A 23,745-nucleotide genomic window follows, 5' to 3' on the forward strand; every position below is an offset into this window, starting at 1 on the left:
GTTGACTCTGATATTTTATTTATTTGACTTTCAAGTTGGCAGAAATACTGGAAAAGAAATTACTTGTCACAAGAATAAGTCTGCTCCAAGAGGTGGGTAAAAATGTGAAGCTCATTCATCTTCCAGGTATGTCGCGGCACGGTCCGCACCCAGAGCATCTCTACTGACGTGTCTCCCCCCAGGAGCTCTGGACTGGGGGCCCCCCTCTGAAGTCGGCTTCTTTTTCTCCTAGACCTCTGGAGCCCGCTGCCCAGCGCCCCTGCCGCGGCCGGTGAGCGTCGGCGAAGAGGCCGCCTGGCCGTGATCCCTCTGGGGAGACTGAGTGCCCTTTGGGCAGGTCCCTCCCTCCGCGGAGGGCACCCCGGGGAGGTGGGGGGGCTGCAGGGCGGGGCAGACGCTCGTGGGGTGCGCCGGGGAGCACCTGAGGGCTGGAGCGTCAGGCGCCCGCAGAGGAGCGGCGGTGGCCGGCGCGGACCGGCCCCGGGAGGCGCGCGCTGAGGCGGGCGGGAGCGGGAGCCGCGGCGTCCACACCAGCCAGTGCGCGGCTGCTCCGGCGAGCGCCCCTGGACTTTCTCTGGGTGCCTTGTTTCTTGTCCTCTTCTCTCGCCCTTGTAGTTCCTCCTCCGCACGTTTCATCCACCCGTGTGACAGTGGCCTAATCGGTAAAACGGGAGCAACAACATCACCTTCCTCACAAGATTTTTCCTCGAAGGGAGACCCTTAAGACAGGTGGATCAGACACCTATACCCCTGTTCTTGGGTGCATAAATAAAATAAATCTTAAAAAAAAAAAAAAGAAAACAAACACATAAGCTCAGACCCAGTCAGACTGTGGAAGGTGTGATTACCGCTGCTACTGCGGTTTCTGTGAACACTTTTCCTGACTTTCATCCTGTGTTTCCAACTCATTCCTCCCTACAGTTTGTTATTTTACTGTCGTTGCGTGGCGTTTCCTCCGCCTCTCGCGTTCTGAGTGGCTGGGACTGCGGGTTCGTTAGATGCAGTTAAATGACATAAACCACCTTCTTGTACTACAGACGTACAGACCTGACCTGGAACGCAATGGGTGAGTGAAGTGCTAATAGACTGGAAAAGACAGGAATACGGACTAAGCGAGAATAAAAACACTTTCACCTATACACACACACACATTTCAATGCAAAATAGTTGAAAAGTCCCGACAAATGAAAAGGAACAAACCACTGTTTCCGCCCGGTTTCGAACCGGGGACCTTTCGCGTGTTAGGCGAACGTGATAACCACTACACTACGGAAACACACGCTGTGGCGTTCCCTTAAATATGCTCTATAGTCCTATGACAACGGCCACCGCCCGGGTCTCCCAGTAACACCTGTCTGGTCAAAGTCCTTGGACCCGCTTCGTAGTAAAATATCCGTACTCACATAACTACTAGTAATAGTTGTTTATCATATTGCAGAGCGCGACCTGTTAGTGGTAAAATCTGTCACACTTAGCAATTTAAAAGAAAAATACATAAAACTTAAAAAGGAAGTGAATAAAAGCAGCTGGTCTCTCAGGAGGGAGACAACCCGAGGTTTCATGGTCTCTTAATTTGTGCTCTGTTGGCAGTAAAATCTAAAGGATTAACGAAATGCAAACTGCATTTAAAATATATGAGTTGAGTACATTTTTGTCAAAATGTAAATTAAATATAAATAAGCAAAAGGAAATTACAGAATTTTACATACTTACAAAATAATCATAAGTTTCTTCTAAATTATGCAAAATTATCTATTCGCCTTTGAAGAAAAATTTGAAATACCAGATGGTTACGTTTAACTGACTTATTAATAGAAATGAAAAATGAACTAAAATAACAAAAAGTGGGGGGGAAGTTGAAAGAATTGAATATAAATATTAAGTCAATGCTATTTAAATAAAACTGAACATTTTATTAAGTTTTGAAAAATATAGTGAATTCTTTTAAGTATTTAATAAAAATAGAACTCATCAATCCTAGCATTCAATGTCCTAAACTGATATGAAGCTTCACGCAGGTAACATGTACACCTACATTTATGCACAGTTAAGAATACTAGTGGTTGTTTAATATTACTAAATGTTTTTCACCCTGCTGACGCTGACTCCAGTTGCGGAAGGAGGCTGAGTAGTGCTGAGTAGGGTTCTCGAGTTCGTGAGGTGGAATCCCCCTCACTACTAGGGCTTTGGGCCAAAGGTCCTTTTTTCCGAGTCTATCTAGTTCCAGGTGGTCACCAAGGGCCTGCATAGTCCCTTTTCCCTTGCAGCCTCTTGCGTCAACATAGCTATACAAAACACCTCGGGTGTCATGCTCTAGTCTTACTAGGAGACCAGGAAAAGAAAGGGCTGCTTCAGCGGAATAGTTTTTAGTTCCACTAAATATGGGAGAAAATGAATCTGAAATCACAATTTGCAAACGAATCTGCAAGTATTTGTGCAAAACGAAATGTCAAAGTTCTATTTCCAGCACCAGTTTCTGTCATAAGACCGAAAGACTATAATAACAGTAACTCTCCAGGAACACATGAACTAGGGCTATATTAGAAACTGTCTATTTTACAAACTGACCAAGGCCATTCTGGACTGCCCGCTGAGAGTGTCATACTAAATCGCTAACTCCCCCTTCCACACACTTCTGAGATACAAGGTGATGCTAAGGTCATTCTTCATTTAGCAAGTTGTATAAACCACTATATATGATGAACAGACTTCTTTTATGTCTGGTCGGGGAGACCTCTGCAGCTGGAAAATACAAAACAGGTCGAATTTGCAGGTCTAGGGAAACAGTTAACACAAAAGAATGAATTTCACGTGAAGTCAAGGAAGAATTTCGTGAAACCAGTAAATTGTGGATGTTTAAATTAGGGTATTTTGCAAAATAACGGATATTTTCACATTAATGAGGAGGGGACATGTGGAGGCTGGCATGTGACATGTGTGGAGCAGCATTTCACGAAAGATAGACTTTTAAAATCGAGCATAAGAGAATAGACTGAAAGCAAGGTTCTAAGATTCCAGAAATCCTCTTTCTTGAAGGGAAATCTAAATATCGAGGGCAAGGGTTGGACGGAAGTCTCACCACTATAATCACTTACGAGGGTGGTTGCGAATCCGTGATGACAAGCAGCGCCCTCGGAGCTCTTTTGGGACAGCTGGGCAAGTGGCAGAATGGACTGAGGAACAGATGCCCGATTCTCCGTTACTCCCTTACGGCCAGGAGAGCTCTTGGGTTAGGACTCCCTCTCGACTGTAAGCTCTTGTCCGTCTCTGGCGTCCGCAGTCTCAGGTGCTACAGCTCATTCCCGTCTGGGCAGGGGGAATGACGTTGTTTTTGATTCAAAAGTTCCCCTCACGGTAGTCTTCCAAAAGTTGTGTCGCCCAACGTGGGGCTCGAACCCACGACCCTGAGATTAAGAGTCTCATGCTCTACCGACTGAGCTAGCCGGGCACACGCGACACGTCTGTTTGCCTCTCAGGAAACCAAGCTTCAGCCTCAGGATTTTGGGCACATTGAAAAACAGCTACATTAAGTATTAGGGAGTGTTTCCTGTGTGCTTGGTTCTGTCCTTTTTCCCTAAATATGGGGATCCGAAGTCTATGTCGCATTCTACCTCGGAGAGTGATCCTGGGGGCTTCCGAGGGGAAGAGTAAGTGATCAGCTGAGGTTCGAGGACTGACTTTACGCTGCTAACATTTATAAAGGACCTGCGGTGACAAGTGGCTCTGCCGAGCTGCCGCCTCACTGCCTGTTTCTCCAAAACAGAGATGTGGATCCACGCGCAGGGCCTGCCTTTCACTTGACTGGCCACTTTCCTCCCAGGCGGGAAGTGATTAAAAGGAGAACCTGTTTCCGCCCGGTTTCGAACCGGGGACCTTTCGCGTGTGAGGCGAACGTGATAACCACTACACTACGGAAACCGACGGGGTACGAGCCGGGGCGACACCACTTAGAGCATACGCGGGCCCAGGAACGGGCTGCACGCGAGCCGCTCGCACCCGGAGGGGGCTCCCCGCGCAGGCGGGCCGGCAGCTCTCGGCCCGTGGCCGCACGTGTCAAGTCTTCGCTGAGCTGGCGGCTTCCGCCACGCGCCCAGTGCACCCGGGAGGAGTAATGTTTTGGAGGCTTGGGGCCTTTAGGAAGTACGCGCGCCCGCCAAGTTTCCCCGGCGCTTGGAGAGGGTAAATGCTGCGCGCCCAGCGTCCCGGACCGCGCGTGCCCGTCACTCGCTGCAGGTGTAGAGTCCAGACGAGCATCACGGCCCTGAAACTGAGCACTTTTCTTTTTCAACAAGATATTTTTCAAAAACATCAAGTATTATTTCTATCGTGCATATATAGTTGGCAGAGACGCTCTGGGTACTACTGTTTTACATTCCCGCACAGGATTCTTCCAAGTAAACCCCATAACGCCCACCCAGCCCGAGCCACCGCCCTTGGACGGGCGCGCCACGAAGACGCCCCTCACGGCTGTCTGGGTGCGGGGCATGCGGGGCTCAGAGGTCTGGTGAATGGTCAGCGGCACTTACAAAAAAAAAAAAAGTATTTCCCCTTGAAGATAACACACTGATTGGTTCAAAATTCAAGACGCAGCACGACATATGTGGAAAAGTACCCTCCCCCTCCGGACGCTGCCTCCCCAGAGAACCCCCGCACAGGCTTCTGTCAGAGAGACAATCTGACGGTAACAGCGGGCAGCCAAACCGCACGTGCTTGCGTACTAAGTAACGTTCTGATCGCTTTAACATTAACTCCATTATCACAACACTGATACTGATATAGTATTACTCTATATTAAACAATAAAGCTATCAAATACATTTAACAACCTAACTTAGTGTAGAGTCAGCCGCTCGCCTTTTTCGCTTAAAAATGCATCTGGAAAAGAAAGTGTTCTGCGTAAATGCAACGATTTGTCAGCATTCCTTTACTGATGGGCAGTTGGGAAAGTTCATCGAAATGATGCAACAGTGACCAGACGGTAGTTTCTAAATGGGGTGTGGAAACGCCAGCCACCGCAGGGCGCGGGGCAGGGCGCGGGGCAGGGCGCGGGGCAGGGCGCGGGGCAGGGCGCGGGGCAGGGCGCGGGGCAGGGCGCGGGGCAGGGCGCGGGGCAGGGCGCGGGGCAGGGCGCGGGGCAGGGCGCGGGGCAGGGCGCGGGGCAGGGCGCGGGGCAGGGCCGCCGTCCCACCCTCACAGCCTCTCTTTGGACCCCGCCCCCTGATCTGTCTCTGAGGAAGCGCCGGGTCCTCAAACAACAAAGTCCTCCGCCTAGAAGGGCCGGAAGTGCCTCAACGTCCCCGCGGGCCCGCCCCTCCGCTTCCGCCGTTATCCGAGGGGAGTCCCTGGCAGTCCTGTGCGCTCGGCCGGTAGGATGAGCCCGGCCGATGCGGTGGTGGTGTTGAGGACGGACGGCCATCAAGCGCGTCTACTGTCGCCCGAAGTTTCTATGCAGTGGCGAGGGATGGGGAAGGCCGGGTCTTCAGTTTCCTCTGCGGCTCCCCGCTCCCCCGCATCACACAGACGTAGGCCTCCGTCATTCTAGCCCTTCCGCCCTGCTCCCGAGGGCTTGCTAGAGCGTCTCCTCGCCGTTTCCTGTCGCCCAGAAGCCGGGGCGGGTGCAAGGGTGGGGGTGGAAGGAGGCCTAGCGCAACCGCGGAGGGAACTCCCAAGTTTGGGTGGCTCGCAGCGCCGGAAGTATTGGGAGGGAGGCAGGAAGTGAGGGGGCGGAGCCAGGAAGTGAGGAGGGGCGGGGGTTTATGAGGAAGCCAAGAGAGCGTTGGGGCAGATTTGCACTCAGGGCCTGCTGAGGGACTTGGCGGTAGCGATTAGCTCTGTCCCCTCCCTTTGCAGAGACACGGTTGTCGCGGGAGTAGGAAACTCTGTGGACGGGTGGGCTGTCGGTAGGACATTTCTGGCTGCACTTGAGGCCAGGCGTGGGAAGGCAGGGCTGGGGGTGGGGCCGGGTCGTCAGGGCGCCTGAGAGGGAAGCCCCCCGCCCCCCCACCCCCCCGCACTGCCCGTCTACACTGGCTGAGTGGACACTAAGATGGCTGCCGTTGCCATGGCACCCAACCCTGTGCAGACCCTTCAGGAGGAGGCAGTGTGCGCCATCTGCCTCGATTACTTCACGGACCCGGTGTCCATCGGCTGCGGGCACAACTTCTGCCGAGTGTGTGTAACCCAGTTGTGGGGAGGGGAGGATGAAGAGGACAGGGACGAGTTAGACCGGGAGGAGGAGGAGGAGGACGGAGAGGAGGAAGAAGTAGAGGCTGTGGGGGCCGGTGGTGGGTGGGACACCCCTATGCGGGATGAAGACTATGAGGGCGACTTGGAGGAGGAGGTGGAGGAAGAAGAGGAGGGTGTGTTCTGGACCAGTGGCATGGGTGGGTCCAACTGGGACAACATGGACTACGTGTGGGAGGAGGAGGATGAGGAGGAAGATCTGGACTACTACTTGGGGGACATGGAGGAGGACCTGAGGGGGGAAGATGAGGAGGACGAGGAGGAAGTGCTGGAGGAGGATGAGGAAGAGGAGCTAGACCCCGTCACCCCACTGCCCCCGCCTCCAGCCCCTCGGAGGTGCTTCACCTGCCCTCAGTGCCGAAAAAGCTTTCCCAGGCGGAGCTTCCGCCCCAACCTGCAGCTGGCCAACATGGTCCAGGTGATTCGGCAGATGCACCCAACCCCTAGTCGAGGCAGTCGTGGAAACGATCAGGGCATTTGTCCCAAACACCAAGAAGCTCTGAAGCTCTTCTGCGAGGTGGATGAAGAGGCCATCTGTGTCGTGTGCCGAGAATCCAGGAGCCACAAGCAGCACAGTGTGGTGCCGTTGGAGGAGGTGGTGCAGGAGTACAAGGTGAGAGAAGGAGAAGATGGGAGTTTAGTGGGGCGGAGAGGAAGTAAGAGGAATTGGGAAGGTTTTACCCCCCAAAGAACCTCAAGTATTGGTGAGCTGATTCTCTCTAAGCACTTTCTGGCACCAAGGTGGGATTTAGAATGAGAAGGACCCTGTACACAGACAAAGCAGACATAGTGAAGATCAGAGAAGACTGGCTTCCTCAAAGAAAATCAGGCAAAGCCAGTGATGTATCACTAAACTGCCTTCTGGGGAAAAACCACTTCTCTTTCACTCTTCCACTGTACCTAAGTGTAGGGGTTCAGGTGACAGGCCCTTAGGGCCTTACTACCAGTCTTATTTTCCTGCAAGTCTTAGGTTTATCCATGACTGAGGCCATTAGAGATGGAAAGAACTTGGAACCTAAAAGAATAAGAATGGGCTCTGAGAAACAGGAGCAGAGATAAGATCTTGAGGTTCAAACCCAAATGCACTTGCCTTCTAATGGGTTCCCCCAACCCGTGATACAACTTGGTTCTACCCCTGAGGACTCTCTCTGTGTCTGCCTCAGTCTGATGTATGATCAGAGCTACTTACCTTCTCTAGGAATTTTTTTAAAAAGGGAGAGGCTTTTTAATCAGACAACCTGCCTCTGCACTTACCATTTGGGTAAGTTTCTGAGTATCTTTTATCATTAACTTCTTCAAGATTGAAAGTTAATGGTTATGGAACACTTACTGTGTACACCAGGCACTGTATTAAGCACTTTTCATTTAAAACTGAAACAACCTAGTGAGTTTGATGTAGTTTCTATTCCCATTTTACAGGTTGGGAAACAGATTTAAGTAATACACACCAGTCCACACAGCAACTAATAAGTGAAGGATTTGGTTATGATCTCCCTTCACCCAATCTATATGCTGTCACCAACCATTTGGATGTCGATGTCATTTGTTTGTTTCACTTTTCTGACATGAGTTTTCTTGGAGGCTGATTCTAGTTGGTTAATAGCTGCCTCCTACTTCTGAGAACCTGATTCTCTTTGGACATAGGTGAAGGAGATTTGTCTGTGAGACAGTACAAATAGCACTACTTAGTAAATGTCCTGATAGATTTGAAGCCATGGGACCAGAGGAGAGGATAGCATCTTTGTGATTTGTGCAGAGCTTTTTTTGTTTTATGAGTTGTGTTTTCATACCTTCTGATTTCTAGAGTAACCTCTGTTGGGTATTAACATTACCCCAATTGTGGGGGGGCTTCTCAGCTATGAGTAGAATAGTTAAGACAAACCTAAATTCCCTGATGACAAATAACTGTTACGTCTACACAGTGGCTGTCAACCCTCTCTGATTGTCTATGTTACATCAAAACTACAGTGGATCATACCACTAGAGATTCTGAATTAATGATGGGGGGAAGTACCTTTAGAAAACCCAGACTAGTAAGGGAATCATTGAATTGATAACATTGCCTAGCTTCTAGTTTCTACATTATTAGGGAAGTTGCAAGTGTTTTTGCCCTTCTCTTTTATATCCTTTGATTCTTAATTAAGTGTACCCAACACAATATGCAGTCACTTTATTAACTGAATCCTGAGGTGGACTCTCCATGTGTAGTCCATCTTTTCTCCCCCCCCTCCTCCTGCTGGATTCTTCCCAAGAACTTCTGAAACTGGATTTAATTTGTGTTAGCCACATCTATTGAATACCAGCCCAGTAAGGCTCTGCAGTTCAAGGAGACCATGTAGACAAATTTCTGACATTTAACTGATCAGTAAATGTATGTGTGTGTGTGTGTGTGTGTGTGTGTGTGTATAAAACTTTCATTACATAGAACTAATTTGAGTGATTCCCTTTTAACCTACAGGCTATTTTATAAGCAAACAGTTTATTACTTTAGGGTATGTATACAGCACTAGCTTGTCACAGTATTGTTTTGTAGAATTTTTTTTACTAAATTGGTATTAACACAAATATTCATAAATCAAGCTAAAAAGTTAAAGGTCTTTGGAAATTTTTCAAATAATATTCTGTTTGGATTTGGGCTTATGACATTTTTGTCAACAATTTAGGAAAAATAATGGGATATCTAAGCATCCTGGATTAGTAGAGTTGAAATTATTGACACTACTAGAGAACAGTAAAAAGTAATATAAAAAGGCAAAACTTGTGATTTACACTATTTTTATGTAATGGATTGATTATGGCCTTATTACTGTATTTTTTCCTTTCTATGTCCATTTACCCTGTGCAGTACTGCTTTTTGTACTCTGGGTCAGTGACCTCTTTACTCTTTAGTTCAAGGGTCATTATCAGGCTATCTTTGGCAGCATAAGACCTAGGAGGGAACTATAGGTAACAATTACTGCTCTTCAGCTACATGCCAGGCACTGCTAAGTATAGAGACCATAAGATGTAGATTCTGTTATTCCCAATAATCTTTTTTTTCAAAGATTTATTATTTATGCATACAAGAGCTGGGGTACAGGCCAGAGGTGCGGGGGGTGAGAGGATCCACCAGAGACAGAGTTGGGAACAGAACAGGCAGACTGACTGAAATACACTGCTGAGGAGAGCAAGCGGGCAAGATAGGAGAGATCATGTGGGTAGCTCCCTGGCCTGCCAGGGATCGAACTTGTCCTGCAGAAGCTGCGGCTAGCCTCACAGTGCTGTGTTTAACCCCTTGCACCACCAGGGAGGCCCCAATTTCCATTTTAAAATTGACCGAGAGAGAAAGCAGATGGACGGAAAGAAACACAGATATTAAAATAAGTAGGGTCCCGGGCCTCCCTGGTGGCGCAGCGGTTGAGCGCTGGGTTGCGAAGCTGCCCGCGGCCTCTGCGGCGCCGGTTCAATCCCCGGCTGCTCCCCGGCCACCGGAGGAGGGTCCCACATGGCGCGCAGACCTCTCCTGCCGCCCGCTGCTCCCCTCAGCAGTGTCCTTCGGTCCTTCTGCCTGCTCTGCTCCCCGCTCTGGCTCTGGTGAATTCTCTCACCCTCCTGCGCTTCTGACTGTACCCAATGCATGTATAAACAAACAAATAAATAAATAAATAAATACATAAATAAAAATACATGCCTCTTTAAAAAAAAAAAAAAAAAAAAGTAGGGTCCCTGTCCCAGGAGCTTCTTTGTTGTGGAGGAGGCACACATGTAAGTGATTATAGTGCCTGGGAAATATTATAAAGGTTTTATGCGTGTTCTTTGGGGCCACAGAGGAAGCTAGGATGTGGAGGATTAGGACTCTAGTCAGCTAACTGGATTTAATTTAATTTAATTTAATTTTTGCATAGAAGAACTGGGGTGTAGGACATAGGTGCAGGGGTGAGAGGATTCACCAGAGACAAGTGGGGAGCAGAACAGGCGGATCTACTGAAATACATTGCTAAGACGAGCAGGGGCAAGACAGGAGAGGTAGCTGTGCCATATGTGGGTTAGCTCCCTGGGCGTGGATCGAACTCAGGTCATGGAGTAGTAGTATTGAGACTTAACCCCTCGGTCACCAGGGAGATCCTTAATTGGACTTTATTTTATTTGTTTTTTTAAAGATTGATTTATGCATGCAAGTACTGGGTTGTAAGCCAGAGTGATTCATGTGGGTTGTTTCCTGGCCTGCCAGGGATTGAACTGATGCAGCAGTGGCTGGCGATAGCTTGACAGCATTGTCTTTAACCTCTGTAGCACCAGGGAGGCCCTTAATTGGATTTTAGAAGAAGAATGCCTGGGACCAAATGGACATAAGCAGTCTCAGGCAGTGGAACATCATGGATAAAGGTGTGAAATTACACTCAGGAAAAGACAAATAGTTTTATGTGGCTAAAACTAAGAATCAATGTAGAAGGGTTAGGTGTAGGAGGAAGGCCTGAAAATGTAGAAGCAGTGAAACCTCAAATTTTGTAAGTAGTGGAGAATTGAAAGACTTTTAGCACGAGGCACGGCATTATCAGAAGAAAACTTCAAGGTAAAAAAGGTGGCTTATGAGGGGAAAGGGACCATTGGTAGGAACAATCTTATGGAAGGACTTCCTGGGTTGAGAGGCTCAAGCCAGATCTGCCCCAGGTCTGAATGTGGAACTGTGTAGTTGTAAGAATCCCACCTGAGAAATAGCACATCCAGAGCTGCTGTTCAGGTGTAGGCCCACATGAGGATTGGAGACCTTTGTCATCATCTGAAGAAAGAGGGAGGGAGGGAGTATGATGTTTATTTGGTACCCATGGCGGGGATCAGACTTTGAACTGCAGCCCACTGCAGGGAGGATAGGGGATGTGGGCTCTGAGAGCAGGGACATCTCAGCTTAGACCATGAACCTTTTTCTCATTTCCTTAGGCCAAACTGCAGGGGCATGTGGAACCGCTGAGAAAGCACCTAGAGGCTGTGCAGAAGATGAAGGCCAAGGAGGAGAGGCGGGTGACGGAACTGAAGGTTGGTAAATGCCTTGATAGGGGCTGACTGGCTATGTGTTTAGAATAGGGTAGAATAGGTAGTCACAAGTAGTGACTAGATCCTCTGAAGAGGGGACACCCAGGTGTGGGAGAGATGGATCTTAGAGAATCGGGAGACATGCTTATTCCTAGGTTCCAAAAGGAATGACAAATGGCCTAGATTGGACAAGTTGGGTGCTTGGCCCAAAGCTGTAGCATAGGCTTACCACCCCAGATACTTACTCCTAGAACTGGTGCCTCATGCAGCTGTGCCCACAGAGGGCACAGGAAGTAAGGTAGAGTCCACATAACAGTCATCAGAGAAGTCCTAGGGCCCAGTATAGATGACCGGTGGTAGGCAGAGCTGCCCCACTCATGAGAGAGGGCCAGTGTTTAATGGAGGGGAGAAATTAGTGAATATTAGCATTGTAGAGGCCAAACATCTTGTAGAGTGTCCCAGTTTTTTTTTTTTTTTTAAGTTTTATTTATTTATGCATATAAGAACTGGGGTATAGGCCAGAGGTGTGGGGAGTGAGAAGATTCACCAGAAACAGTAGGGAACAGAACAGGCAGACTGAATGAAGCACACTGCTGAGGGGTGCAGTGGGCGAAACAGGAGAGGTCTGCTGTGCCATGTGGGTTACTTCTTGGTGGGCAGGGGATTGAACTTGTGCTGCAGAGGCTGTGGATAGCTTCACAGTGCTGTGCTCTGCTTAACCCCTTGCACCATCAGGGAGGCCCATTTCTCAGTCTTTTTTTCATTGTTGCTCACCCTTCTCCAAGGAGTATTTATATATATTATTCCCCGTAATTCCCACCCCTCACCCACTACCTGTTTGTAAGTCCACTAGGTACTGGAATAGCCTGTCACTGTGAGCTTTGGTGATCAAATTAAGACATATCTTCTGTCCATGCTCTTCCCCACACACTCCCATGCCCAGCACCCTAGTCAGTTTCTGGACCTTGCCACTTCCTAGGACCTAAATTGTCACATGAACATTTGGGACTCTATTGCTGGCCACTGCCAGGCACTGATGATGGAACTGGGGAATCCTCTTGCCTCTAGCCGACTCCCTAGGTTGAGACTTTTGGGGTACAGAGGTGTCAGGATCTGAGTGTCACTGGGGCAGAGAGAATGAAACTTATTTCCTTCATCCATGTAATTAGTCAAGACTCCTCTTCCCACTTTGGCCTGTTACTCTTTGTCCCGGGAATGTCTCTGATAATCTGGCTAAAACCAAAACAAAACAAAACAAAACATGCCACCATCCAGTATCACCTAGTCCAGACAAATGGGTGGGAGTGGGCAGAAGTTTTATTTTCTTTAAAAGATTTATTTATTTATGCATATAAGAACTGGGGTACAGGCCACAGGTGTGGGGGGGGGGGTGAGAGGATTCACCAGAGACAGAGTGGGGAACAAAACAGGCAGATTAACTGAAACACATTGCTAAAGGGAACAATGGGTGAGTCAGGAGAGGTCTGCTGCGCCATGTGGATAGCTCCCTGGCCAGGGATCGAACTCAGTGCTGCAGTGGCTGTGGACAGCTTCATAGGTTCCGTCTTAACCTTTTGTGCCACCAGGGAGACTCAGAAGTTTTCTTTTATTATCTATAGAAGTACCTATGTAAGAACATCCTTGATTTTGCCTTTTGACTGTTAAAGTAAAAATACTATCTGGCCCTTTGCAGAAAAAACTGGCCAACTCCTCATCTAAGTGGAAAGAGGTCTCCCTTTTCCAAGGTCTCTGGTGTTGGGATCCTAACTTCGTATCTTGATTCCTGAATTTATTTAAATTTTTTTTGCCAACCACCTATTCTGTGATTGGTGCTATATCAAGGTTTGAAGACCCTCTGGCAAATAGACATATCCTGCCCTGTTAGCAAGAAACTTATGGTGTAGTGGGGGGAAAGGATGTTAAAAATGTTATGTATACATAACATTTCAAATTAAAATGAATTATATGGGGATGGTCTCTCTCCAGAAATATTTTAGCTTAGACATGAAGAATGGGTGAAGTTAGGTACCCAAGTTGTAGATGTGTTGCAGGCAGAACAGAGGTTGGTGAGTTTGGGATCAATGTGCGGGGAGAGAGAAAGTGGTGCCTAGTAAGGCAAGGAAAGGACCTATTTTCATTCACAGGCCTTTCCTGAAACTGGGTATGTGGGGCTCCTTTTCCTTGGATTGGGGGGCAACGGTTGCAAAATTTGAGGTTTGTTTCTGTGTGTCGAGGTGCTATCCTCAATCCCCTTTGCATCATCCCAGAGCCAGATGAAGTCTGAACTGGCAGCTGTGGCCTCAGAGTTTGGGCGGCTGACAAGGTTTCTGGCTGAAGAACAGGCAGGGCTGGAACGACGCCTCAGAGAGATGCATGAAGCCCAGCTGGGGCGCGCAGGAGCAGCAGCTAGCCGCCTTGCGGAGCAGGCCGCCCAGCTGAGCCGCCTGCTGGCCGAGGCCCAGGAGCGGAGCCAGCAGGGGGGCCTGCGACTGCTCCAGGTGAGCAGTGCCCTCTTCCCTGTCCACCCCGCAGCATCCTTGTTTGGTCTGTCAGGCATTCCTTAACCAGCCACCTGTTAAGAGCTGCTTCTCGTCTCATTGGGTGTAACCCACAATGATAGAACCTGAAGACCAAGATTTTTTGAGGCTAGAGATAGAGTTAATGCCAAATGAGGTGGGCATGTGATGATTATGCTCACTGAAAATAAAGGTTGAGTTGTAGAAGGTTTTAAATGAGGGCTGAAAAAGAATTTTTGACAGTAACATCTTTAAAAAAGTGACCAAGTCATACTGTGAATATTCTTTTACTGGGGTTGAAAATTCTGTTAGTGGGCTTATATTCAGGATGAGAAGAATTAGGCATGCTGAGGCATAGGAATTATTCAGATGGATGCACGTTTATTGAGTGCCTTGAGGGTATCTCTTTCTCCCACCCTGTTCAAGTGCAATCCTTTCTCTGGCTGGATTCAGACTGGGAGAAAGGGATGGTCCCTGTGCAGCTGACTCTCTCTTTGTCTCTTTTTCCCCTCTCCCTTTTTGTTATTCCCAGGACATCAAGGAGACTTTCAATAGGTGTGTTCCTACCCTTTATCCTTTGTGATCCATTGGTATCTGGTCTCCCATCCCTGCCTCTCTTGGGTATCCCGCTCCTCTCCTTCCTTCCCCAGGACCCGAGTTTCTGCTTCCTGGACCCTCTTCTCCTTCCCCTCAGCTTCTGCTCTCCCCTCTGGGAATATCCTGGTCCCACCCCCTGCCCGGTCCCCTTCTCTAGGTGTGAAGAGGTACAACTGCAACCCCCAGAGGTCTGGTCCCCTGACCCGTGTCAACCCCATAGCCATGACTTCCTGACAGACGCCATCGTGAGGAAAATGAGCCGGATGTTCTGTCAGGCTGCCCGAGGTAGGGAAGTGACTTGTTTGCACCATCCTTGATCCTTCCCTTCCTGTCCTAGACCTGACAATGGGTTTTGAGAGAAGTTGAGTCCTGGGGGTAGAGCAGAGTAGGGATGGACCTCAGGATAGAGGTAGCTCACCTGGGGTTTCAAGAAAAGAGTAGCTTCTAGGTATATGTATGGGGGACTAGAAGAGCTCGGACCCAGAGAGATCAGCTGGTTCCTGGAAGTGAGTGGGGAAAGAGGTAAGAGTTCATTGGAACCCGAGCCTGGCCTCTAGGAAGGAGAATGGGAAGCTGAGAACAGGCTGGGTAGGGGAGAGAGAGGGCCAAAGGGCAAGGCAGCAGGAAAGGCCCAACCTTGTTGGCTACTAAAGGGGACCAGTCGTTCCACCCCTGGTATATTTGTCTTCCCTCCTCCCAAGTGGACCTGACATTGGACCCCGACACGGCTCACCCAGCCCTGATGCTGTCCCCTGACCGCCGGGGGGTTCGCCTGGCAGAGCGGCGGCAGGAGGTTGCTGATCATCCCAAGCGCTTCTCCGCTGACTGCTGTGTACTGGGGGCCCAGGGCTTTCGCTCTGGTCGGCACTACTGGGAGGTAGAGGTGGGTGGGCGGCGGGGTTGGGCGGTGGGTGCGGCCCGTGAATCAACCCATCATAAGGAGAAGATGGGCTCTGGGGGGTCCTCTGTGGGCAGTGGGGATGCCAGCTCCTCACGCCATCATCATCGCCGCCGCCGGCTCCATCTGCCCCAGCAGCCCCTACTCCAACGGGAAGTGTGGTGTGTGGGCACCAATGGCAAACGCTATCAGGCACAGAGCTCAACGGAGCAAACACTGCTGAGCCCAAGCGAGAAACCACGGCGCTTTGGAGTGTACCTGGACTATGAGGCTGGGCGCCTGGGCTTCTACAACGCAGAGACTCTAGCCCACGTGCATACGTTCTCAGCTGCCTTCCTGGGCGAGCGCGTCTTCCCTTTCTTCCGGGTGCTCTCTAAGGGCACCCGCATCAAGCTCTGCCCTTGATCACCCTGCCACCTGCAAGGGCCCCTCTAGTTAGCACTTGGGGGGGTGGGTTGTGGTGGAAGGTGGCCTGAAAGTTTTGGGGGCTCAAAGGCTCCTCCCACCATGTGTTACTTCGTTGCTTCTCACTCCCCCTTGACCTAGGCCCCCTGCTTCTACCTTTAGGAGCCTAAAGAACTCCTCTGGCCTCCAGCAGCTTGGCCTTTTCACCTGTCTATCCAGCAGGTCTGCATGGGTCCCTGATGACAACAGCTATTTGCTCTCCCCTCTGTCCACCCAGGGGTCTAAGTATGGGATAGGGGAGATTGTGATCTTATTACTAAACTCCTGTCCCTACCTCTGCTCTTCATTTGTCAGTTCTGAGATAGAGGGTTTGAGCAAGACTCATGACAGCCCCCATTCCAATTCCATTTTCTGATGCAAATTTTAACTAAGGGATTTGGAAGCCTTTGGGGCTGGGGGAGAAGGCAGGCTGGGCAAAAGGGCAAAACTGGGTTATAAAGAAGTCTACTCTCCTGGGGAAGTAGGAGGGATTCAGCTTTCCTTCCATCCCCAATTTCTACCTCCATAGACCGGCCAGAATTTAGCTTCAGTGAGATCTGGAATGGTCGACATGATTCAAACTACGTACCATTTACACCACCCAATAAATTATTTTCCTGTTTTCCTAGCACTAGGAGCAAAGCTCACCCCACCCTATCCCCCAGGTTATTTTCACTGCCAGGCACCTTTCCTCTTGCAGTGGAGTTCCTTTTGTCAGTTTTCAGCCTCTTTACATGTCACTAGTCGACCCTTCATATGGTGTGCCCTGATTTAGGAGCCTGGGTGCAGGGGTTTGGATCCCTGGGAGGAGAGCCTTGGGTATAATCTATTTTTCTAGTAACTCCTTGCCTTCTGTCATTTATCAGCTCTTGTCCTCTGCTTTTGGTGGCTGAGGTCAATTTATGTTCCTGGGGAAAGGGAAGATGGGTTGTGTTGTGGAAATAAAGTTTATTTGCTTCTTTTTGGAGTTCATTCCTTTAGACAAACAGGGTAGAATTTAGAGGCCATGGCTTTCCAGTAAATGAAACACCACAGAAGTAGGAATTATACATACTGTCACATTTGGTGGACTTTCTCAGATAAATTTGCTTACTGTTTAGTAAAAGGTACTGTTTACTAAAATACTTGCTGCCTTCTACCACTGCTCCAAGGGCCTAGGACTATGGATTGCCCAACTATCTTCATAACAGAGGCTCACAAGTCTAGGGCCTAGGAACACTGCCTTTACCAAAGTCTGTGTGTTAGTGTGTCAGGCTGAACTTTAAGCTAAAAGACACCTCAGTACCATTACCCATGAGGGAGGAAGAGGAGGGTTTGATAGCTGCTTCAATATACTGCATTTGTCATCTGGCTATTAAAGACAGCTCTGACCACATTCATGTCACCAGACTGTCATAATTTTCAAGTCTCCAAATATTAATGAAAGGTGTCACCTAGCCTTAATAAAGGCTTAAAGACTAACCCATTTTAACAAAGCCTATTTGTTATACTATCCCTAAATGGCAAGTTTCAGGAAGTCTTAAATTGTATATACTCTTAACCTTTGCAAATGAAAAAAATACCTGTTGTGTTCAGATTCAGACCTTAAAACTCTAAATTGATCTGCAACTACTTTAATTGGTCCCTTTTGCTTGAGAACAATTTCTCCAAGCTTAAAAGGTGACCCTGAGATTTTTTACACAACACACAAAAACTTAAGGTTACTTGGGTAAACTATCCTGTGCATCTTCCCATAAGTCACACCTGATGGTAGCCCAACTATATAGGAAACTCACAGGCTGAGTCTCCCACCCTCTTCTGCCTAAAGCCTTTTCTCCCTAGCCTGTCAGTGGGCATTTCATTGCCTTGTTAGACTTCTTTTAAACCTGTAAGCAGCATATCTTAGGAAGTAACTATTTTGCTTATCAGAGAAGCACACTTAAACTCAGAAAACCAGTTTATTTCTAATACTCTGCCATATATTTTAGCGGGTGCCGATTGTCACCTGCCAGACTCGCACCAGGTTGTCTGTGTAGCCAGCAAACAGTGTCTGCAAGAGAGAGATGACAGCAATAGGTCAGGTCAGAGCCTTGGAACTTACAGCACCCCCCCCCCAAGTGATGGTCTTTTAAATAAGATCCCCACTTTTGATCACCTAATTCCTTAAGGAATTAGTTGGTCAAGTTAATAAAGTAGCCACTGCCCTCCCTGATCACAACTTTCCCTCTGATGCACTCACCAGCACAGCTAGAGAGCCTCCTAAATCAACCCACCTAGTTTTGTCATTAAAGTTAAAGCCACTAGTCTTATAGCTGGCAGACTAGACATACCAAGAACAGGTAGGGAAAGAGAGATAAGCTGGAAATAGCCACTGGAGGATAGATGCACTTACCTGGCCATCAGCAGACCAGGCCAGAGAGGTGCACTGGGGTGGTTCTGCCTTGCTGCTGGTACTAATAACTTCTTGTTTCAGTTCATCTACAATGATCTTGCCTTCCAAATCCTGAAGGGGAAAACTCAGGGTTAAGAATGCTATTAATGTTTAACGCTTCTGACGCTTAAAAACAAAACTGAGGACTAAAAAGTTCCCTCTAGAAAGACCCCTTCAGGGCCTCCCCGGTGGCGCAGCGGTTGAACACTGGGTTGTGAAACTGCCCGCAGCCTTTGCAACACCAGTTCGATCCCCAGCCACCTGGGCGAAGGTCCCATGTGGTGCACAGACCTCTCCTGCCACCGGCTGCTCCCCTCAGCAGTGTACTTCATCAATCTGCCTGTTCTGTTCCCCGCTCTGGCTCTGGTGAATTCTCTCACCCTCCCGAGCTTCTGACTGTACCCAGTGCTTGTATAAATAAATAAATCTATTAAAAACAACAACAACAAAAACAAACCCCTTCATAATAGTGATTCTCAACAGGGTATGAATATTTACTCTGTAGGACACATTTGGAAATGCCTAGCTAGAGTTATTTTGGGTTTGTTTCTAAGACAATTTGCTATAAGCATCTAGTGAGGAAAATATCAAGGATGCTGCTAAATATCCCAAAATGCATAAAGAATGTATCCTCAACAAAAAAATTTTCTAGACCAAAGTATCAACTGTGCTGAAGTTCAGTAAACTGGTACCATTTTAGTAAATGGCAGACACCCACCCTAGTTAAGTCTTAACTCACTATTCCTGGGTTTCCACTGACAGCCTGACAGCATTCATTTTAAGCATCTCAAATCCACTAAGTGAGTCAGATGACATGTTGAGAAACCAAAACATTGCTAGGGTTTGCTGAGTTTAGCAGCCTCTACAGTTGCCTATACTCACCCAGATCTTGATGCTGGGGCCTGTGGCAGCACAGAGCCAGTAGCGGTTGGGGCTGAAGCACAGGGCATTGATGATGTCTCCACCATCCAGCGTATAAAGGTGCTTGCCTTCGTTGAGGTCCCACAGCATGGCCTGGCCGTCCTGGGCAGACAAGGAAGGTTAGTCAGGGCAATGTCTATTTTCCCAGTAGTAAATCCCCTCGATCTCAATTATTTCCCCCAGTATCCTAAACTCCCCCGGCACCCCTAGATAATTACTCGAAGTACCGATATTTACATCCACACCGTCCCTTTAATGTGCGACACCTCACTAACTCTACGAAAGAGACCGACAAATTCTAATCACTATCAGTTTTTAAAACACAGGGCCCTAACCTCATCAATAGCTTCAAGAAACCAACTTTAGAGAGAATGATCTTTTTCTTTTGAACAATATACCACATTTATACTACTTTCACAGTGAGCTTCAGAAATACCTCTTGGGATGGCTATGTCATTACCTTAGGTTTCTTTCACAAAACACTGTTGTCCAGTGTCCACCCCACCCTCTTCTCCACCAGAGCAGAGGACTCCTGCCCCTGAATACCTTGCCTCCAGAAGCACATAAGGATCCATCTGGAGAGACCGTCACAGTGTTCAGGTAGCCCGTGTGGCCAATGTGGTTAGTCTTCAGCTTACAATTTGCCAGGTTCCACACCTACGTTTGAGGGCAGAGTCCATAGGTAAAACACTTGGCTCACTAACTTAAGGAGTTATCAGGTGAAACGTAGAAGGCACATCACCTTGCTAAACAGCATTACTGGACATGGCAGTCTTTTTTATTCTAACATCAGCAAAACACACTAAGGTACTTGTCTTGGCCACTTTAGGACAAGTAGAATTAAATCAAGGAACAAATGCTAAGTGCTGCCTTATAGGTGATCCCGAGTTTGCTGACTAGCTACATTAGACCAAACACCAAAAACGTAATATCTGTACTGAAAAAACAGCTAGAGAAAAGGTAAATTGAGGGACAAAAACTTTCAAAATTGAAGCCTATGACTACCTGGGAGGCCGTGGGAACACATCCTGGCCAGTACAGTCTCCACACCCTGGCTTCAAACTCACCTTGACCAGCTTGTCCCAGCCACAAGATACTATGATAGGATTGCTGCTGTTGGGTGAGAAGCGAACACAAGAAACCCATTCCGAGTGGCTCTCATCCTACAGTGGAGAAAGGAAATATGGGGAAACCACTGTACACCATGAAATTTTATGCCCCCACACCCTCACTTATATGGGTTATTTGTTGACAGCCATGTATTTACATCCAGAACCCAAATCTTTTAAGATCACCAGAACATCTTTAGATTTCAGATGAGACATGAAATCACCAGTTAAGGCCAAAGTTAAGGGTGGGAGAGACGTTTCAACATATGCTCTGCATATGCCTTTACTTTACCTGCACAGTGTATTTGCATACACCCAGGGTATTCCATAACTTGATGGTCTTATCTCGGGAGCCAGAGACAATCTGCCGGTTGTCAGAGGAGAAGGCCACACTCAGCACATCCTTGGTATGGCCTACAAATCGGCGGGTGGTGGTGCCCCTGAGAGGAAGGACTTGGTCACTCTCTAGATAAAACTTTGCAAACCTTCTTCCAGACAGTTTCCCTGGCTTTGTTCTGTACCAATGGAGCTGTACTATTCATATAACCCAGAACACAGCAGATCATAGCAGGTCCTTGGCTGATTATGTCAGTGAATCCTTTCAGAATTGCAGGACATGTCCTCATTCCCATGTGGGGATCAGCTGACAATGTCATCTGTCATCACCAGGATTCTTTATTATGCCTCTCCATTCAAAGACAGAGCCCACAAGACAAAACCTGTCTAAAATTTCATCTCCCAACTGGACTATCTTAACAAAACTGCTCAACCAGACCATGCCTCAGCAATTATGCACAACTAATTAAACCCAGCTTCTTTCCCAAGGACCCAGAGCTAAGTGAGCAGCTACTTGCGTTGTGAGATCCCAGAGGCGCAGGGTTCCATCCCAGGAGCCTGAAAGGGCAAACTGGCCATCTGAGGAGATGACTACATCACTAACGAAGTGGGAGTGACCCCGAAGAGCACGCTGTGGGATGCCATAGTTGGTCTCATCCCTGGTGAGCTTCCACATGATGATGGTCTTGTCTAATGCGAGGTAAAACAGAAAACAAAATCCAGTTAGGAATTCCAGTCCATTAAGTCACCTACTGGATAATTCAGGGTCTCTCAAGGTCATGGATACCCTCCAAATTGAGGACACACAGGGAGAGAGGGAACTACAGAATACGAAGTTATTAGTAAAGACCAACCGATTTACTATTCTAGAATAAAGAAGCAGACAGAGCTAAGAACTACCATGAGAGTTTTACAAAGATTATAAATACCCTTTCAAGATTCAAACCTATTCAACATGTGCCTTACCTGTGCCAACCTAGCACATAAATAGTGCAGTTTGGGTGTGGGTAAACTAACTTTGGGGGTTTCATGTTAACTACTTCTTAAGGTTGCCTTAAGTGGTGAAATTATCACCAGAAAAGTGGCTTTACATGCCACAGTACCGAATAACTTCACTAAAGCGGGTTCCATTCAATAAGCAAGTGCCAGACACGAGTGCCGTTCAAACAGTGTACACCCTGGATGTACACGGGGCAAAGGGCCGGGCGGCAGCTCAGAAACAGCCTCTGGGTCTCAGCATGGGCACTCAGATGGCATGTTGGGCTCATCACCGCTCCGCCCGACTCTTAGGCTCCCGGGCACACAATTCAGGGAGGCAGGTTAAGAGGTTAAAAATGCTTCCATCTCTGCAACATTCCTGGTCGATGTGGGCTAGCCTGTCCCGGTGTTGGCAGAGAGGACGCCTCGCGGGCTTATCCCGGCTGAGGCCTAAGCATGGGTCTGCGCGCCCGAATGCACATACCGGACGGAATTTTCCATGATGAAAATTTTACGATGAAAAGCGTGGCAGAGGTACAGCCACACGACTGGCGCTAGACTCTTACTATCCCCCACCCCTCCATCCTCGACCCTGCACCTCAGTTCGTACCTCGCGAGGCAGACAGTATCATGTCTGGGAACTGTGGAGTGGTGGCGATCTGAGTTACCCAGCCGTTGTGGCCCTTGAGGGTACCACGAAGGGTCATCTGCTCAGTCATTGCGACGGAGGGTACGGGAGTCGCCGCAGCGACGAGGATGAACCTGGATAGCTCAAAGAGATGTGCAAGCAGCCGCTCCCGCCGCGGCCCTGCCGAAGAAAAGAACGACCAACCCTCCGCCGGAAGCGGAAATACCTGTCTTCTCGGGCAAGATGGCGGCCCCCATGATTCACTTCTGCTCAAGATGGCGGCGCCTTGCAGTGCATCGGGCAAGGTGAAATAACAAAACGTCGTGGTCCCCTCCGCTACACAACATATTCTGAGACCAACGCGACCGAGTTTTTAAAAGGGCTCCTCCAACTTTGATTGGGATGTGATAGCTAAGAAGCGGAAGATGGCAAGTGTAAGACACGTCCCCATAAAGATCGCCCAGCGGCTCCTCGCCCCTATGTGGCACAGAGCAAGCCCGGCCCCTTCCGCTTGGTGGCTCGGAGGGGAACGCGGGGTGGGGGCTCGTAAGTGTGAGGTCCCAACTGTGAGTAACGGCGGGCCGCAGGAAAAATACGCTGTGTTGTGGTGAACTATTAAGCTCTCACATTTCCATGCGCCGAGGGCTGCTCTTCCCTCAAGAGGCTGTGCTCTGATAGTTTAGCGCAGAGATTAACTCCGGGAGGACTTGGTCCAGGAAGGTATGAGTTACGGAGAGGGAAACACAGAATGAAAGAAAAATTGTCTTGTGCACTGCTGGACCGCCACTCGGCTCCGGTCTAGGCAAGAACTCTGAGCACTCTCGCAGAAACTGAAAGACTGAGAGGAAGGAACTCCCGGGTCAAGCTTCGGAGAGTGATCAAACGCTGACTCGGGGCTTAACCACCCTATAGAAAGGCCTGCGGCTCTGGAGATCCAGGCGTGGCCAGAGGTGCCCCCGGACTGGGAAGCAGGGCTTCCCAGCCTGGCTGCCTTCAACCGCGGGGAGCGTGATTATGTAGTGTCTCCCACTCCCCTCATCCCTGAATGTAAGAGACCATAGCGCCCTCAAAAATTTTTTAAGGGAGAGGGATTCGGATTATAGCGCCTGCTATCTGTGCAAAAAATAAAGGGGGATGATACATAAATATCAACTTCTGTTTGTAATATGTATTTAGTTTCTCATCTGTGAGATTGGAAATATTAGCCGCCACTAGGTTAAAGTGGCTGAAGTGCCCAGGACAATGCCTGGCAGAGTAGTATAGGCAAGTCACTTAGTGATTATCGTTTGAATGTCAGGTCATTTTAGGTCTTGAAAATACAGCTTGTGAACAAGACAGATGGGACCTTTTTACTTTCATTTTTTGCGTTTACATTCGATGGGGTGGGGGAGTGGAGGTTGAGGAGGAGAATTGAACAAAGACACTAAGGTTATTTGGGAGAGAGCCCTGTGGCTATATTGGGGAATAATGTTCGTTAGAGTTATACCTCCATAATGTATTTGGAGGGGGAGGGGGGGAAGGATAGGAGGGTGCTATAGATGGAATGGAGTGTTGGAGAAACTTAAGTACCAAACAATTAAGTGGAGGTGGGGGCAGGGCAGTTGACAGAGGGCCTCCAAGGTTTGGGGACAAGACCTTGGCAATGCATCCTGGAAG

At 48.6% G+C, this 23,745-nt stretch overlaps 2 protein-coding genes across 3 annotated transcripts; one reads left to right on the plus strand and one right to left on the minus strand.

Annotated features, from left to right (window-relative positions):
• Positions 1 to 6,045: 6,045 nt before the first annotated feature.
• On the plus strand, positions 6,046 to 15,668 carry TRIM41 (tripartite motif containing 41; the record flags this gene model as incomplete). Of its 2 annotated transcripts, none has more annotated exons than XM_084243331.1 (6): positions 6,046 to 6,855; positions 11,160 to 11,255; positions 13,487 to 13,750; positions 14,301 to 14,323; positions 14,523 to 14,650; positions 15,067 to 15,668. In XM_084243331.1, the coding sequence occupies 6 exons, from the start codon at positions 6,046 to 6,048 to the stop codon at positions 15,666 to 15,668; spliced, it is 1,923 nt and encodes a 640-aa protein (XP_084099457.1). The 2 variants fall into 2 exon arrangements, with proteins under 2 accessions (XP_084099457.1, XP_084099458.1); XM_084243332.1 differs by having other exon boundaries at positions 13,520 to 13,750.
• Positions 15,669 to 17,625: 1,957 nt separating this feature from the next.
• Positions 17,626 to 22,180, minus strand: RACK1 (receptor for activated C kinase 1; the record flags this gene model as incomplete). The annotated part of the gene is made up of 8 exons (XM_084243335.1): positions 17,626 to 17,736; positions 18,079 to 18,189; positions 19,000 to 19,140; positions 19,585 to 19,695; positions 20,106 to 20,201; positions 20,440 to 20,587; positions 21,002 to 21,173; positions 22,072 to 22,180. The coding sequence occupies 8 exons, from the start codon at positions 22,178 to 22,180 to the stop codon at positions 17,671 to 17,673; spliced, it is 954 nt and encodes a 317-aa protein (XP_084099461.1). The 3' UTR covers positions 17,626 to 17,670.
• Between the last annotated feature and the right edge of the window lie 1,565 nt (positions 22,181 to 23,745).

This window comes from Talpa europaea (genome assembly GCF_964194135.1).
Source record: "Talpa europaea genome assembly, chromosome: 9".
NCBI classification, from domain to species: Eukaryota; Metazoa; Chordata; class Mammalia; order Eulipotyphla; family Talpidae; genus Talpa; species Talpa europaea.